The 17,674-nt window shown below is 42.1% G+C and overlaps 1 protein-coding gene across 12 annotated transcripts; it reads left to right on the forward strand.

Moving 5' to 3' along the window:
- Positions 1-86: 86 nt before the first annotated feature.
- Positions 87-16,450, forward strand: CCDC62 (coiled-coil domain containing 62). 12 transcript variants are annotated; one of them, XM_075110872.1, is made up of 14 exons: positions 206-260; positions 658-824; positions 1,055-1,247; positions 1,852-2,018; positions 2,779-2,880; positions 3,191-3,362; positions 3,448-3,549; positions 4,700-4,788; positions 5,757-5,857; positions 6,466-7,212; positions 10,984-11,161; positions 11,803-11,934; positions 13,589-13,681; positions 15,734-16,450. In XM_075110872.1, the coding sequence occupies exons 2-13, from the start codon at positions 789-791 to the stop codon at positions 13,673-13,675; spliced, it is 2,106 nt and encodes a 701-aa protein (XP_074966973.1). In that variant the 5' UTR covers positions 206-260; positions 658-788; the 3' UTR covers positions 13,676-13,681; positions 15,734-16,450. The 12 variants fall into 12 exon arrangements, with proteins under 12 accessions (XP_074966983.1, XP_074966973.1, XP_074966979.1 ...); XM_075110873.1 differs by having other exon boundaries at positions 258-287; XM_075110882.1 differs by lacking the exons at positions 206-260; positions 6,466-7,212 and adding an exon at positions 87-186.
- The last annotated feature ends 1,224 nt before the right edge of the window (positions 16,451-17,674 follow it).

Genomic DNA, 17,674 nt, shown 5'->3' on the forward strand with positions numbered 1-17,674 from the left:
AATTCTGACGTTTTCCTGGGCAGCCCCGGCCACGCCGGCGGGGCCCGGCCTCGGGCGGGCGCGGGGCTCGAACCCGGAATACCACCGCCGCGGGGGGGCGGGGCTTCTCCCTAACGGCCGGCGGGGAGCGGCCACTCAACGGCAGGCGGGGGCGGGACGCCGCCGTGACGTCAGGGCTGGGCGCCGGTGGGTTCGGTGGGCGGGGCTGAGGGGGGGGTCGAGGGGGCGGCTATAGGCCTCCCCCGGTAGCGGGGGGCGGGGTATGGGGGAGCTGCAGGCCTGCCGGGGTACCGGGGGGCGGGATGTGGGAGGGCTGCAGGCCTGCCCCGGTACCGGGGGGCGGGGTGTGGGAGGGCTGCAGGCCTGCCCCGGTACCGGGGGGCGGGGTGTGGGGGAGCTTCAGGCCTGCCCCGGTACCGGGGGGCGGGGTGTGGGAGGGCTGCAGGCCTGCCCCGGTACCGGGGGGCGGGGTGTAGGAGGGCTGCGGGCCTGCCCCGGTAGCGGGGGGCGGGATGTGGGGGAGCTGCGGGCCTGCCCCGGTACCGGAGGGTGGCGGGGGCGGGGTGGGGCTGCAAGCCTGGTGGCCCCTCGGGGCCCTTGGGAGGCCGCAGGGCCGCGCCCCCGCCTCGGTCACCTCTGACCGGCTTGCTCCCACAGGGTGGCCGGGCCGCAGGGGTCCCGGCCACAAACAGGTAGTGCTGCCACCGGAGCAGCCGCCGTGCTGAGCCTTCCAGCCACGGTTACCGGTATCCCCTGATGCCTGGCAGCGCTCTGCTCCCTGGTCCCGTATGAATTCATCGCTGCCACATTCTGCTTCACCCCAGGTAAAAAATGAAAATACAGTTAGCAATCAGAGCACTCTGTTTGTAACGTGAAATGGTCATGGTACCACTAGCCCTTTCAGTCAAGGACCACAGGTGGTTCCACAAGAGGAACTTTTGGAATGGTCTTTGCTTATAATACTTTAACTTGAATTAAAACCTCGAGTTTATTATCACACAGTTTTTTGCTGCTTCTTTCTGTTGAATTGTGTTCCACACATTACCTTTTATAGAAACATAGCCCGAGCCTTGAGAACAGCACCATATTGAAACAGAGGCAAGAACTCCAGCTTTTAATTGCAGAACTGAAAGATCGTGATGAGGAACTCAATGATATGGTTGCAGTACATCAAAGACAGCTCTTAGCCTGGGAAGATGATCGGCAAAAAATACTGACTTTAGCAGAACGATGCAACTTATTAAACCGTAAGTATTGTGCATATAAAGAATAAGACCCTGATTTTTTTAAGTACGTTCAGGTGCTTAAACCCCTCAATAACAGTTTTGCGTCATATAAGGAACCGTTTCCTACCCTTCAGCCTTAAATTTGGTTGTCTTCTTTCTGAGATCAGAACTTCCATGATGGTACCAAAGTGCTCTGATCTTCAAGGGGATATGATAAACAGATAGATCTTTTTTGTCTGAATAGGTAAATTGCTTCTGTTGACGCTTAAAAAAAATACGATGAAATAAATGTGGGGGAGGAGAACAATTTGCAAACATGCTGGTATACTACAGAGCCTTGTGCCCTGAGGTTCTGCTTGCACAGCTCTGACATCACCCACAGGCTAATCACCTGGCAGCTCTGAACAGTCGTGTTTGACAGCCACAGTACAGAGGTTGCCGCAGAGTTCTTTCTCCATCTGACTTGGGTAGCTGTAGGGTCCTGCGTCAGAGTATGCAATGCGAGCATCCATTTCTGAATCACCTGATTTTAAAACACTGGATTAAATTATTTCTGAGATATAAAAAATTTCGTGACAGTATCTGAGCTGTTTTGTCACAGATACCTTGTCTCCTTTCTTTTCAGATGAGCTGAACAAGAGAAATGAAATTATAAAATCACTGACCAAAAGGTTAAAGTTCTTAGAATCTCAGCAAAATGACAGTAAGACAACATATGAAAATACACAACAGAAGTTTAAAGAGCTGTCTCGAAAAGTAACAGATGCAACTGTTCACTGTCAGGCTCTGGAGGTAGGAGTTGAGTAATGGTCTGATTTTTGCAGTCCGTGCATGTTCAGAGTGCCAGTGGCATTTCTGAGTTTCGCTACTGAATAAATATGTTAAGGCTCATGAGTTGTGTTTGTCGTTTAGTACAGTGATATTAGATTAAGGTATAGCTCTGATTCATTGGGGGGAAAAAAAAGGGCAAAAAAACTTTCCTAAGCTAGGATTTGCAGTTTGTTGTTTGTTTGCTTAGTTTTGGGGAACATTGCTCAGAACCACCTTAATGTCAGGCACTGTGACTGCAAAAGGCAGTGTTGACCCCCAGAACAGTACTGGTACTTGCTTGGGAAGTTCCAGAAAGTTTTATTTACAGCTTTGATTACTATGATGAACTATAACATTCCGAAAACAGTTTAAGATTATGAAAATAATGGGTATTTAAGGGTTCTATATTTTTCTTGAAGTGATTTGGCAATGATGTGCTTATTGGGATCATTTCTTCCCCTGTATGCAGTACAGTAAAGCAGCATTGTGCGCTTTCATCTCTCTAATCAGCTTGACTTAAGACATGCAGGATATTAAGATCCTTGATTGCAAGAAAGTTTGGTTTTAACGAATCGGGGAACAATTTTTACTCCAGTCCATTTTCTTCCAGGTCCTCAAAGCTTGCTCAGAATCCCACATTACCATTCATAATGTTTAAATAAAGTTGTGCACACATTTACTGGAAAAATAGTAACTCTGAATCATTGAAGTAGTAGCTGACACTCTTATTTCTGTTGACTAGGAGAAAAATCAAAGTCTCCACTGCTCAGTTTTGGAACTGTCTGCTAAAACAGGGCAGCTGCAAGCGAGGGAGCAGGAGCTTCTTACTATGCTTAAGCTGAAGGTAACATCTGTTGTCTCATCAGGCAGTAAATGTGGTCAAACTGCAGTGCAGTTACTGGTGACTGTACCACAGTGGTTTAGTCACCGTTAATCTCACTGCTGTTTAATTCTTAGGCTTGTTGAGAAGGGAAAAGTGGTCAACAAACAATAAACTGGTTTATTTTCATAAACAAACTTGCTTCCTGGCTTTGATTTTTGGGTTTTTTCCTCAAGAGCTCAGAAGAAAATCTGTGAAGTAGATGTAACTCCTGCAGTAAGATGTACTGTTCATACAGGAAGATAAAACAATAACATTCTATTTCTTATTTCAGGACGAGGTTATACTTGAAACAACTGATCATATTACTGAGTTTACATCTAAATTCAAAAAGCTGGAAGGTGCATTGCGTGCAGCAAAGACAGAGGAATTCAGTCTCAACAAAGAAAAGCAAGACCTCAAACTGAGACTGAAAGAACTAATACTTGAAACAAATAAACTGAAAGGTAAATGCTTATACTGGGCACCTAATTCAGTACAAACCAGCACGGTTCCTTTTCATTCTGGGAAATACTACATTTTGTTTTAAAGATGACCTCTGTGAAAAGGTGGAAGAAAATAATACGCAGCAGGAAGAAATCATTCACCTCAAACAGGAAAATGGCTGCTTGAGGAATGAGCTCGCTCTTGTTGGTAAGTGTGGGCAATTGGATTTTCATGCCTTAGCTTTCAGCAGCTCTGAGACGTCTTAACAACGACAGTTCACTAATATCTGTGAAAGAGGCAACTTTTTACCTACCTTTCTTGCGGTTTAATAATGGTATGTGCTTTTGTGTGTCATTCTTCTGTGAAAGCAATATCTAGGGCTTCTGCAGGCATGGTTTATAAAATCCTGTAAAAGCACAAAGTTCACCAGTATCATTATGCATGGAGGAGTGAATAGCTCAGAGGATTCTCTCTTGAAAGTTTTTGAGATTTTCATGTCTGCTGTGGTGTTAATACAATAAACGGGATTGCCGTTCTCCCTTCTGACATAGGTCGCATAGAAAATGGCAAGCTACTGAAAAGAAACCATGTGCAAAATCTAAAGCTTAGACTCTAGATTACCAAGCCATTCACTCTTTCCAGTGTTTGTAAAGAAGAATATGTTTACAAATTCACTTTTTATTTTCTTTAACCAATGGTTTTGGTTACATGGTTTAATATACAGGGCTTGGGAAACTGCAAGTTGCTATCTGTTGATAGCTTCCGTTTGGTTTTGGGTGGAGAGAAGCTCTTCTGTATTGCAGTGGATAGGAAAGGCAGGATGACTGTTGCTGCAGCGTTCTTACAGACAAGCAATATACCTTGAAAGATGAGGTGACCAAAGATGTCCTCTGCTGTGAGATTATTTACTTGCCTGTCACTTTTTATCTGCCATTACCTTTACCAAATATTGGTCTCATGTCTTATTATTTTAAAAACAATAGTAATAGCAAGTATTTCCCAGCACTTCCCTGTACAAGGCATGAATTAGAATTAATTACTGAACTTTCTTTCCATGGAAGAATGTTAACGTGAAAAAGTAAAGTCAGTCAATGAAGTGGAATATTGCTGCTAGTAAAATAAAGCTAGGTGCTGGTGAAAAGTCAGAAGAAAATTCTTGATACGTTTAGTTGCCATATGGTTTTTGTGATCTTTTTATTTGGAGGGGAAACATCCATAAGAAAATGCTTGTGTTTTGGTTAGCTACCTGTTTCTAGTGCTACAGACATACAGGTGTTAATGAATGTACTTGCCTTGGGTCTGTTCACTTTTACGTAATTCAAAAATTGTATATGTAATTGTATATGTTTTGAAACAGTTGAGAAAGCAAAGAGAAAGGATCAACTTCTTCAGTTTGCCAAGTCTAAACAAGCACGGACTGACACAGAATTATCAAGTTTGCGACAGGTACAACCTTAATTGTGTTTCTACTCTGAGGTTATGAAGGCATTTTTCAATAACATCAAATCTGCATGGAACACCATAAAAAAGCTAGATCTAGCTATGCTTAATTAAAGAAAAAATCAAGTTTGCTGTTTCTGCCTTGCTGGCAACCCTACAGAATGTTGATTTTTCTTTTTGGTTAAAATTAAAAACTTATGGTACAAAGCCTTGTATTTACATGTACTTTTAGCCTTTTTTGTATAATTGTATTTACTCCGTCCTTACAATGCATAAATACCACCCTCATAGCAGTAAAGTGGGGCACCCTGCTGAGATAACAGTTCATCAGTGCGTGTGTATAACCAGAGTGCTAGGCTCGAGAAGTCACAAGCGAGGCAGAGGGAGTGGGGCGTGCTGCTTTGCACACATGCCCAAGGTGAACTCGCACGGCGTGAAGGGGCGTGGTGTACTGAAAGATCTCTGTTTCAAGAGAGACTTAAAACCAGTGTTTTCACTTGCACTCATTTGAGTCTCTCAAGGCATGTTCAATTTTTTTTTTTCATTGCAAATAATGGATTGGTATATTATCTTATATATTAGCTTTACAAAAAATCCCCTGCAGTAAAAGCCAAGTACCACGATCATCATTCATGCCGTGTAATTCTGCATAACTTTGAACAACGTAATAGCAACATGTATTAAATATCAACTAACAGTAGTGATATTGTATTTATGGATCAGTGTGATGCATGTTAGAACAACACTGCAGTCTTCTAATAGAAATACTGTTTATTGCTGCAAAATGTTATTTTACTAAATACATGCAGAGATGGCCCCTTAGATTTGAAAGGCTTTTACATTAGTTTGACTGCAGGTGTTAGTCTATAAACTCTTTTGAGGATATTTTTGGAAGACAAGCAGTCTGTTAGTACCTGATGACAATGTTCCTGCACTCCAGACTTTCACTAATGCACATTACTGTCTTTAAACAGATGTATGTAAAACAGCAGCGTGACTTGCAATTTCTTCATGCGAATTTGGAAGGCTCTCAGGAATTAAGGCAAAAGCATGAAAGGGCAGCAAATGAAAGGAGGTAAAGTCTCAGTCTCTCTCTCTCTCTCTCTCTCGGTAGTTTACTCTCTCAGAGAGACTTCACTGTTCAGCCACAACTAATGTCCTAAAAGCTAGGACAAGCTGCCTTTGCTGGACTCAACCACGCTAACACCCAGTGAAGTTGTCAGATACCGTTTTTTTAACTTGGTCAGGAGACGCTGTGAGTATCAGTCACAGAATAAAGCATTGTATGCAGCCAGAGAGTTAATGATCTTTTTAAAATTCTTTTTTCTAAATTGAATAGTCTGATGGTAGCGGTGTTATTCTGGCCCACTACTGCTTTTGTTTAAAAATCAAAGTTTATTTTGCTTTCAGATTAGGAAATTGGTGCACACCCTGGAGATTCAGACAGAATCACCACACTATGTAAAACATGAGGGAACTCTCAGACTGATTTTGGAATGTAAGAGCCAAATCTGGGCAGACTTCTGTTGGGTTTTGGCAGGGTACAGCTGCCTGTTAGTATATGAACTACTGCAGAACCATGGCTACAGCCTCTGGTTAATGTATAGCTTTCACCTTGAGTACAGTTATGTATGCCCTTTAAACACAGTGTTTCTGTCTGTTTTCTTTATCATGCCATTGTAGCACAGGTATGGCATTCTCTGCCCCTGAAAGCAGCAGCGAGACAGACACGGTTAGGACTGAGGGCACCCACGGGATTTGCGAGGAGTGTGGAACTGCACAAGTTCCAAAAAGTAGGGTAAAAACCACGTCTGAGATGTGTGAAGTAGATAATAGCCTGTTACTGAATGCCTCAGACTTGGAGGAAACTACCTCAGCATACTTAAACCAGTGTCAAAAAGTTGTGAAAGTCATGGCTCTCCTTACGGAAGAAGAAGAAAAGCAGGATGTTGCATCAAGCTGTGATGAGCTAGGCAGCCAAGTATTTTGTGAGGCAAACAACACAAGGCCATTGAGAAACAGGGAAATTTCTGAGAATGAAGTGGAAAGCAGAGACCAACAAACCTTTGAGTCATCTTCACCTGAATATGAGCATTGGCTTAATGTCAGTTGCGTAGATTCACAAAGTACTTTGATCCAGAACACCATCACATCTGACAAAACTGATAATGAAAATAAAACCTGGGAAGAGAGAACTGGAATTCTCTTTGGCCAAAAAAGCAGAGAGCCTACTGTTGCCATTCACGAGTCTGAATCTGAGTCCTGTAGTAATAACTTCATCATAAAAAAAGGTGCATGGTGGAAGCCGGTATCAGATCCAGAATGGTTGAAGATTTTCAAACCCATAAAAGGAGATGGAAGTATGTGTCATGGAAAAGATTGCAGCTGTCTCAAGACTGCACAAGAGATGACATGTGCCAGCCCAAAAAGGTTATGTGCTTGTTATATTTAAGAAATAGATAGGTACAAGCTGGAGTTACGTAGAAACTTGGGTGTACAAGCTCTCAATAATTTGTATTACCTTAAGTGATGTTTAAAGTAACTGCTGTTTTAAAATTAGTCTACCAACTTGAAAAGTAGTAAATTTAAATAAGTTAAAATATCTCTAAGGTATCATGATTCTGGTTTTACGCATTTATTTTTTCGCATCTCTTATCTCCAAGAGCTGCGTGGGTAGAACAAGCTGCAATGCCACATAACTTGCCAAATAAACTCATTGAGAAAAATGCAGATTTAAAAAATCTTCTGATTTTTTTTAAATCCCAGATATTGCTTTTAAATCTGGTGGGTAAAATAGTTCTGACCAGAGCTGGACTTCTGCAGAGATGTTTCTGTAAGGCAAGAAACAAACCTAGATTTTGTGTGATGCTTTAGTGACTGTGTTATTTCTGTTGAGAAATCACACGGTGCCTGGGCAAGAATGTAGGACAGAGCTCTTCCGCACAGGCTGCTTCCCTTACTCAGGGCAAGAAAATGAGATGGCAAGATTTAAAGGACAGCAATCTGTCCGTTCTCCAGTCAGTGCGTCTTTGTTCATGGGACTCAATCCCTGTGTTTATGTTGGGGGAGGAGAAAAGGACATGTGGTTGGGGATGAGCAGAATGAGGTTTCTAATGCTGAGGAGCGTCGGAAAAATACTCAGGTGTTGTAGTGGTATTGGAAGGTATCAGAGATAGAAAAGCTGCTTTGCATTTATAGAAGTGGTTTTATGTCTGCCCAAGCCAGGGCATTCAGAGCTGTGACTTTCTGTGGATTTGTTGTCTTGGTTCCTCTATTTCATTTCAAAAAATTGACTGACTTACCAGCTCTGTTTTAGATGGATTTCTGAAGTTTTACAGATATTTCATAGCTGCAACTCATAGCCAGTTGCAACTGAGCAGCTGTTTAAACCTGCAAAGAATTTTAGCCAGCAAGTCTGCCCAGCATTCACACAAATTAATGTTATGGAATGGAAATATCTGCTGTATGGATGCTTTCATTCTGTGTTGCTTTTAAAACAAAAATGTTATAGATATTGTTACTGCAGTGAGACAGACCTGTTCAGAAAGAAGGTGAATGGGCAGCCACTGCAAAAGAATGCTGTCCCGGCACATTCCCACACAGCTTAGCTTAGCTGAGCTTCACGCTATGTGTGGACTCTCTCTGGTTTCCACTGTCCATAAATCATTAAAAAGATTTAATTCCCCTTACTTCTACCCTGACCTTTCTTATCTACTCCCCCAGCAGCACAAATGACACTCTGCCATCCCTCCAGATCTCTTTTGAGGCTGAATCATGAAAACTGCTTTCACTTTTTGTCTTGTCCTTAAAGGGATTTTAGGGGAGAAGGAACAAATTCAACCCAGGAAATGGAGATACAGCAGATATCCTTCATAAGGGAGGACTGCTCTACTCATCTGGGATTTGCTGCTGAGCTGTCAAGTTGTCTTGAATGCCCACATTTGGTCCTTGGAGCCCTGCTGACTGGGGATGGATTGACTCAGTGCAAATCCCAGACTGTCTGCTTTCCAGCCTCTGCTGACTCTGATTTGCCACTGAATAAATTCTCACCCCATAAATGGGAGGATTGCAGTCTTCAGTGTGGGCTTCTTGTTAAGGCATTAATGGCAGACACCAAACACAACATTCCTTCTGGGACTTGAATCTGGATCCTCCAGTTTTCCATTGCTGGCTTCATAGTGCTGATGCTGTATTTTGCATGTAAGGAAGGGTACTGGCACCTCCCTGTCAGCCCAGCAAATATTTTTGACGTGAGTTCTTGAATTCTGGAACAGCCAACAAGAAGGCTATTAACACAGTCAAATACCTTATCCAACTGCAAGAGCGATTGTGAAATATGGTAGTGCAGGAATCATTTATGTGTGCTCTGACTTAGTGACTTCATTTATGTTGGACCAACATTTGCTTCCTTTGGATTTTTATCTCAATTCTGATTTTAAAGATGGAGCATCAGCAGTTACTTGTTCAGTCTGCTCCTGCTGGAGGAAGCCACCTGTTCCTTGAGCTGTCTCCTGCCTCAGAATCAAACCTGTTTTCCCCATTTCCCTCCCAACCTGTGTATCCTTCAAAACTAGCTGTGCTCATTTCATTTCCTCGCATCCCCTGCTTCTAGGCTGCCACAGCTACTTCCCTCATATCTCTTCAGAGCCTTTCCTTGTCAGAAGTTCACAAACATGAGCTCTTCTCTCTTAAAAGCCTGTTGTATCCCAGTACAAGAGAAGTTAAATGAGACACACCAGACTGTTCCGAGCTGGCATCTCTCACAAGGGCTTTTTTTAGCTTGAATGTAATTTACAAATAAACCTTGTTGTAACAGTCTTGCCAGGTATGGAATGTGTTGTATCTAAAGAATATTTAATGAAATGTTGTAAATTTGATTTTCTTTAGACTATACATATTTTTTAATTATTTACCCGATCTAGGCAGTGCTAGGATTGTGCTTCTGTTTTGTTCGGAAGTGTGATGAATACAGAGGTGTTTTATCTGGGGAGATGGTTGCTATTGTATTTACTTTTAAAAAAAACCTCTATGAAGTGGAAATGAGCAGTTGCAAATTAAATTCACTGCATAGCTTATAACTGCTAGAAGAAACCAGGGCACATCTTTGTACAAGCTTCAGACAGCACTCAGCACTGTGTGAAAACACAGCACAGGGGACAGGTGATCCTGGGGAAGAGGGCTTAGTTGGGATGATCAAGACAGTTTCTAAGATGCTACAGCTTTTATTAGTTCTAGTCTTTAATTTGTGATTAATTGGTGCTGGAGCTGAGTGAGGGATTGGGTACATTTTGATGAAATTGTGATTTAAGGAATTGGAATTGAGAACTGTCTCTAGGGTAGGCTTTAATAATGTTAACTTTTGGTGTGGGAAAGGTGTAAGAGAAAAGTTTCAATCATTTGACATGCACAGTAAGAGCTAAAAACCTTTTGCATTGGGACAAGCTTGGGATGGCTGTGAGTCAGTCTTTGGACAGTAATAATGTGCAGGGTATGATTGTTGCTTTAACTGTCATTTAAATTGCTTTTCAGATATTCCTAAATACACTCAATTGTACACCGTGCTAAATTAATATTTTGTTCTGCTTTGAAACCTAGGGGAAGAGGTATGCCAATAGATCTTATACTTCAGCTCCATACTGAAATGGTAGTCAGGCAACTGAGTTTTGTGCTTAATCACAGTTTTCCCAAACAGCACTTTGCTGTTTGTTGCTGCTGTATTTAAAAATAAATAAAATAAAACCTCCTTGGGAAGGCTCTCCTGTGATCTCTGAAGTGAGATGACTTTAAAAGATTGTGAAATTCCCTTTAAAAGTACACCTACAACTATCAATTTACCTAAAGGTTGATTAAAAAAAAGAGGGGGGGATTAGGGTGTGAGAGAAGAAAGAGCACCGGAGTATGGGGAGGAACGAGATAGTGCCTTTTGTGTGATCTTTGCAAGATTAAATAGATAACTTGGGCACATGGTAATGTAGCTGTTCTTTAAACTGGTTGAATGTCAAACTGTTACCCTCAGAGGGTGAAACTGATCTAAGGAAGCTCTTAAACATGGAAACCACTCTGAGGAACAAAGTAGTCTCACATGCTTGATGGTTTTCTTGGCTCAGGGCCCATCATTATTTATGTTGTCCCATGATTTTCCTTTGAAAGTTTAAAAAGGACAGAGATACTGTTTCTGGCAATGTCTTTTTTTTTTAACAGTGAAGAAAATGCAGATCTGAATTCTTTTCACTTGGATTCTCCCTGTTTGACATTCACCCAGAAAGGAGACAGGCCTCAGAGGTGTGAAAAATTCTCTGATGAAGACTTCCCTCTAGAGATCAATAACCTTTCAGTGACTAAGCCAACAAAGAGATGCTGCAGCGCTACAACGCACCAAGTCAGTATTTTATTGCAGAATGTATTTCATTAATTTTAAGGAGAATTGTGACTGATGGTAGAAAAGCGAATGTCTGCCGGCATGGAAGAACTAGGGACCTGAATGATGAGACAGCAGGCTTAAAGCAAAGGTGGTTAAATATTTTTTTCAGAATAATTCCTTGTTGTCTCAATATGTCTTGGGCAGCATAACTGAGTTAAAAAAGAAAAAAAAAGCAAAAAAGAAAAGCTTTTGAAATTATATGATAATGGATGCTGGCTAATTGGTGATTCTGGTAAAGCACAGTATCTGAGTACACTTGGATGCAATTATTAGAAGCTATTGGACGCTTTCTTTCTTGTTCTGCCTGGTTTTCCCTCTTTCTCATGTCTTTGTTTATCCTCCCCTTTATCACTGAAGTACTGCTGTTGTGTGCTACGTATACATGCATGTGAAAGTCTGTTAGAAAGCTGACGCTAGGAAAGACCTCTGCATTTATTAGAAATACCATCATTTAGACAGAGTGTGGAACAGTGTTATGTTGTTGTATTTTGAACTGAGACATTTGAAAATGAAAGTGATGATTCTTGATACGTCATAATCCTTTGACATACTCCAAAAAGATAATTTCATAACTTTGGCTCACTTTCTGTCTCCTCCAGGACACCAGTTCCCCCATTAGTAAGCTGCAGCATGCGTTGGCCGAGTCTCGACAGATGGTTGCTGATCTGGAGCTTAGCACTCTCCTCCGCACGAGCCCTCGCTGCAGTCCAAACAGCAGCAGCGTTAATATGGTATATACCACTCCCCCATGACTAGATTTAGGTGGCCAGGAAGAGTAACTGTGAACATCCTTTCCCTTGTGCTTGACATGTGCTATGACATTATAAATAATATCCTCCTCAGGCTTTGCTAAAGAGAAAATTCCTGCATGGCTTAGCATGAAGTACTTGATTTTTTTTAAATAGAATTCTTTATGGCTCCTCAAGGTCATGACAGGATTTGACTTTTGCATGTGCCTAAAGAGGTGGAAGGAAGAAGTCATTTTGGAGCGAGCAGTAGGAGGTCTAGAAAAAAGCAAATGGAAGTATGACATATTCAGAACTGGTTTATTACGCTAGGTGTATTTGTAAAGAGGAGGACAGTATAGAAAATAGGTGATATATAGAACAGGTTTGTATACAAATTTAAACCAGACAAATAATTTTAAAGTTTTTGTGGGTTAATAGTTTTAGTTCCTTCATTGCAGGGCCACACAACATATTCAGTGGTCAAAGTAAATAACCTATGTGTAGCTATCATGGCAATCTATTTCATGAGCATGAATGTTGATGGGGAGTTTCTGCCTTGAGTATATGGGCAATAGGAGTAGTTGGAGAAGGGGGCACTTGTTTGTTTTCATAAATATCCTTAAGAATTTCTACCTTGTTTGTCAAGGAGATTGTACCACTCATCACCAGGAATGAGCAAACTTGTGTTGGTATGTATCACAAAGGCAGAATTTAGGCTTTTGGTTTTAAAGCAGACACCTAATGAGAGGGCTGCATGCTGAAACCTCAGCTTTCTCCTGAAAGTTATTACCTCGCTCTGAAAATGTTGCACTCCTTATATCCTTAGATGAACTTGACCAGAACAATGTTACTGTAAGTAACAGACAAAGTAATTCTGATAACATTCAGAACCATAAAACCTTAGCTGTGCTGGGACTGATTGACAGAGTGTAAAGGTTGTGTGCCAGCGCTTGCATAAACTGAAAGGATATTTTGTGTAGAAGTTCATCTGCAGGATTTCATTCAGCGTGAAAGACAGCAGCAGTGTAGTCTTTGCAAAGACTGTCTTGTAGGAGGGATTCCTGAAAAGCTCTCTGCAAAACAGTGGTTGCTTGTGGCTCTTGCCCAGCCCCATCAGCTGTCTGGCTCCTGCTTACTGGTTGGCACATCACAGCTCGGCTAAACCAGCTGTCCTTTAGTAGCGAGCATGACTCTGCTTTATAACCTGATACTGCATTTTTGAGCTTGGAAATTGGTTTCTCATTCAGAACGATTGCTTTAGTGGATAGAAAATAAAGCAGGCTCGTGTTTACTGGCGGGGGTAGCTTCTGAACCACATCTGCAGAACTTTGATCTACTTTCAGAGTAGTTCTGGGCAAAACTTGTCAAGCGTGTTTTAGTTAATCTATGCAGGCCAGCTAATCTGTGCTTAAAACTGGGTTTACCTGAGGCTGTTTTAAACTGCGTTTTAGAACATAATATATATCAGATATAACCCTCAGAATTTAATCAGTAAGAATCTGTACATGTTGGATTCTGTGCTCTGCCTGGGGGAGGGAGGAGAAGAGGGAATTAAAAAGTGTACCCTTCCTGCTCGCCAGTTTGAACCTGGCAGCTCTGTAATTTCTATTATCTGAGTTCTTTGATTTCCACGTGGTGTTTTTGCATTACAATATAGACAACAGACCTTGCAGAAGCTCTTCACAGAACCCAGTTATCTGCTGCAGAAGAAAGAGATGCTAAGCTTCCATTCTTTTCTCTATGATGTCCCGTGAGTACCAAGGTGTTTTCAACTTTGTTGTTGTTGTTGTTGGTTGGGGTTTTTTTTGTTTCCCTCTTTATAAATGCATCTGCAATATTAATACAAGTTATGGACTTCTGAGATGAGCCTGGCACAACATTCTAAGTGCACTGCTCTGAAGGCACTTCAGTAGAACTCTTGCAAGTACTGTAACAGCAAACAGATATTAAGGCAGCAAGTAATTCCTTTAGTCAGCTAATTAAACTTTTTTCAAGAATGCTCCTCATCCTCTAGGCAGTCAGATCTCACGGCTCCATTCCTGAGTACCTGCACACTGCTTATTGTAGTTAAAGTCCTTCTGCATGTTACAGATAACAGGATCAAGGATATGAACATTGTTGAATAAGAGATTGGCAAGTGTTTTTCAGTGCCACAGCCAAGGGCCTTTTTAGCATATTGTTCCTGGGCTCAGAGCTCCAAAAGTAGAACATATTGAATAGAGCTGTTTCAGAATATAAAAAGCAGCCTTGCCCACAGCAGATTGTTTTTTCTTTTTGAATCAGGAAATTTCTCACCCTAATTATTTGTTCTACTAATGTGAATTGGATGCTTACAATAGGCACCATGTTGTCTGGTTCTGAGGACAAAAGGGTAACCAGATATGGTTAAAATACCGAAGGCCACATGAAACTGAATAAGAAGTAGCAAGAATGGGGGGGAAATCGACGAAAAAAAAATCATCTAGAGCTGACACAACCCAAGCTCTTGTCTGCAAAGGGAAGCTGTGTCACAGCAAGCTGGAGTGTGAGGCTGTGTGGCACTCGATTTCTCATACTGATCAGCTTCGATGCAGCGGAGAGCTGGTGCTCAGTTCTTCTCTCTCGCTATGTTCAGACTGCAGTCCCTGAACTGTTTCTCCCCTGTGGAGCTAAACCCTCTGTGCCCCTGGGGAATGGTGGTGGTTTGTAGCACCCCTGTGTCCTGCTGTTTCTGCATTAAGTCTGGAGACACTAAGTCTTCTTCCAAAATAAGTCGGGTCTGCTTAGTGCAGGCTAATGGGGCTCTCATAGGAAATGGATGCTGAGTAGCTGGAATGCCGTACCTCACTCTGCTGTAATGTTCCTGTGTAGAGATCTCTTTTCCTAAAAAAATCCCTAAGGTAAACAAAGCTGGAGGTTTTATAGATTGAAGCCAGCACTGTGACTTGCATCCTGAAACTACTGATGTTAAAAAGTTCAGGAGCAAATCCCCAAAATTGCTGAGCACCGTGCTGATACGGCAAAGCGGTAAGCATACGCTTAGCCTACAGAAATAATCTAATTTGCTTCAAGTGAGAAAGAACTGGTGGAACAAATGTACCCACAATTCACTGTAGAACCATGACAAGAGTTAGTGACTGTGCAACTCACTGGCTGCTGCATAATTCTTGTGTTCTTTGTGTATGAAAGGCACTGAATCACTGTGATCAGTTAAATCCAAAGCAGCATTTGCAGAGTTGATAGCAGGTCCAGAAATAACTAATGTTTGTGCAGTTGCGTGTAGAGAAGTGATTGAATTGATTTTGGTTGGGTTTGTTTGGTTTGGGTTTTTTTTTTTAATTGCTTTGAAATCATTGGAGGGCAGATGCACTGACAAACATCGGGTTGATTTCCTAACTAGCTGACAGTGATTTAGCCATTTTCATCAGTCAGTTGTTTTTCCTTTAGAGAGAGATTGGGTGGGGGAGAGTTGGAGAGCAAAGAAGCAAGGCACTGAGTAAATGGATATATTCAGTTTTGGACACCGTAGCATGTGCCACTGCTCATAAACTGTGACTCAGTGGCTGGCTGACGGCATAAAGATCGCTCCTTTTTGCAAAACAAACTGGAAAGATTGTATTTCATAACACTCCAGTTCTGTCCCTGAGCGTGTTGTCTTTCTGTGAAGTGCTTTGTTTACCTTTCTCCTCTTTGTATTTTTACTCTATGTTTTTATTGTCTGCAGTGTGAAAATTTCTATAGTAAATTGACATGTATGTGATTGCTTCATATATGTTAGAGGACATGTTGCTGCATTCTAATGAAAATCTGTAATTTTCTGCAGTGGATGAAGAAGTTTCCGATACAGAATGGATTTTGAGAACTGAAGATCATCAACCCGTCAGCTACAATGGAAAGTTACCTAATTTTTTTCCACGGTTCCGTGAGTGTGTGAAAGACTCTCAAGTGGCAAAAAGATGTGACTATGTGGGAATATATTTTTATCTTGAAATAAAACATAGAATTATGCCAAGATTAACAACATGATTTTTATAGCTGAGAGCTCAGGTTAAATGCTAGCTTGCTTTTTAAGGATCTTAAGTGTGTAATTGTTATGACATAGGAACTATTTTTCTTACTTTTTTTTTTTACGGTGGCTCAGAAATATTTATAGAGTATGACACAGTAAACATTCTTTGTTTTTGTTAGCTTATTGTTTTTGTTCTGGACTTCTTGCCATGTAGAGAGAGATGAATAATGTTTGTAGGAAGTTCCCAATTAGTGTTGTAACCAGGAACTGCCTCCCACATTGTTGGAATGGGAGAGCTGTCACCCACAAGACAGGAGCTATTTATTCTGACAAAAGCTTATAACAAGATCAGGTGCATGTATGGGCTCTGCTGGCGCTGTACGGCAGCAGCCAAGCACAATGTGACCAGCTTTTTGGCTTTTAATTGGTTTTTATTGTTGACTATTGGGCCAGGCATGTTCTGTTATCACAATTTGAACTTATGACTAAAAGGTAAATAAGCTAATAAAGGTATTTTTCTTGCCTGTTTAACACACTTTCCAACACATTTAGTACTTAATTTATGGCAGTTCTCCGCGACATAGATCACCAGCTGCCGGAGATGCAAGTGGGACACGTGGCCGTGTGCGGTTTGGGAGCGGTTTGGGACACCTGTGCCAAGTCCCCGCAGCTGAGCGCTGCGCCAGTGATTTTCCTGCGTGGGGGCAGCTGAGGGGTGGGAGTCTCTGGCTGTATCCGCTGCCACGAAATTAATTGCAGTGCACCACTTGCACCACGGTTTCCCCTTGTTAACTCTTTCATATAATTTTCCGCTTTCTCTTTAATTACCTAAATGACAGCCTGCTTTCCTCCGTGTACTAATGGCCTCAAAATTAGTTGACCAATTCTGATCATAGCTGCTGTCTTCCAAACTCTATCCCTCCCCACCCGCAAGCGTTACCCACAGAGGGAATCTGCTTCTCCAGTTTTTTTTCAAGTTTCCACAAGTCTTTAAAAAACATTTGAATCCTCTACCTGTGGAGAAACTGTCCAGACTCCATCCTTAAAATCTGCTGCTGCAGGTAGGACAAAAATCCCCCCAAAAGCCACCGATAGCAATACCGCGATGCTCACCCTGAAGCTGTCCAGTGACCCCACCATATGTCAAACCCTAGGGAAATCAGAGCCAGTTCCTAGCGTGGGCTGCGCTTTCTGGTTTAGGTGTGTTTGATGTTAGGGGATGAACACACTGAACCCCCTTGTGAATTTAAAATGCTCTGCTGATGGCTTTAAACTCGTTACGGAAAACTGAGCTCAAGCGATGCAACAAGAATCTGCAGACCCCTAAGGTTTTGTGTCGGGGCTGCCCTGGATTTGTGGGATGGGAAGAAGGGGAATGTTGGGGTTAATTTACTCAGGTACCGAGTGACTTACAAACCAACTGGATTATCTGCTGCGCACCGAGGCTCATATTGAAACTCAAGCCATGTCAAGCTCGGCTGCCTTATTTCTCGAAGTATTGCAGGCACTCCAGGGAGTGCCTTTGCTATTGTGTTCTCATATGGAATTGTTATTAAAGAAAACAAAGCTTCTCTTCAGCCACGGCCTGCTTTCTGCAGGGGCGGATGCGCTCTCTGCTGCTTGGCTTTTCCGAAGGGAAGACTGTGAAGCAGGTAGTGATAAAGCCCCGAGTCTCTGAAATGCGTCGTGTGTTTGCAGGGTTGGTTTAGAGAAGGATGAAGAAGGGGGCTGTTGTGCTGTTGGAAGTGGGACGTG

Source organism: Phalacrocorax aristotelis, chromosome 15 (assembly GCF_949628215.1).
Source record: "Phalacrocorax aristotelis chromosome 15, bGulAri2.1, whole genome shotgun sequence".
NCBI classification, from domain to species: domain Eukaryota; kingdom Metazoa; phylum Chordata; class Aves; order Suliformes; family Phalacrocoracidae; genus Phalacrocorax; species Phalacrocorax aristotelis.

Coding starts and splice junctions, on each gene's coding strand:
- CCDC62 (XM_075110872.1), top strand. CDS start 789: ATGAATTCATCGCTGCCACATTCTGCTTCACCCCAG. Junction 3,550..4,699: donor GAATGAGCTCGCTCTTGTTG/GTAAGTGTGGGC, acceptor GTTTTGAAACAG/TTGAGAAAGCAAAGAGAAAG. Junction 11,935..13,588: donor ACAGCAGCAGCGTTAATATG/GTATATACCACT, acceptor ATTACAATATAG/ACAACAGACCTTGCAGAAGC.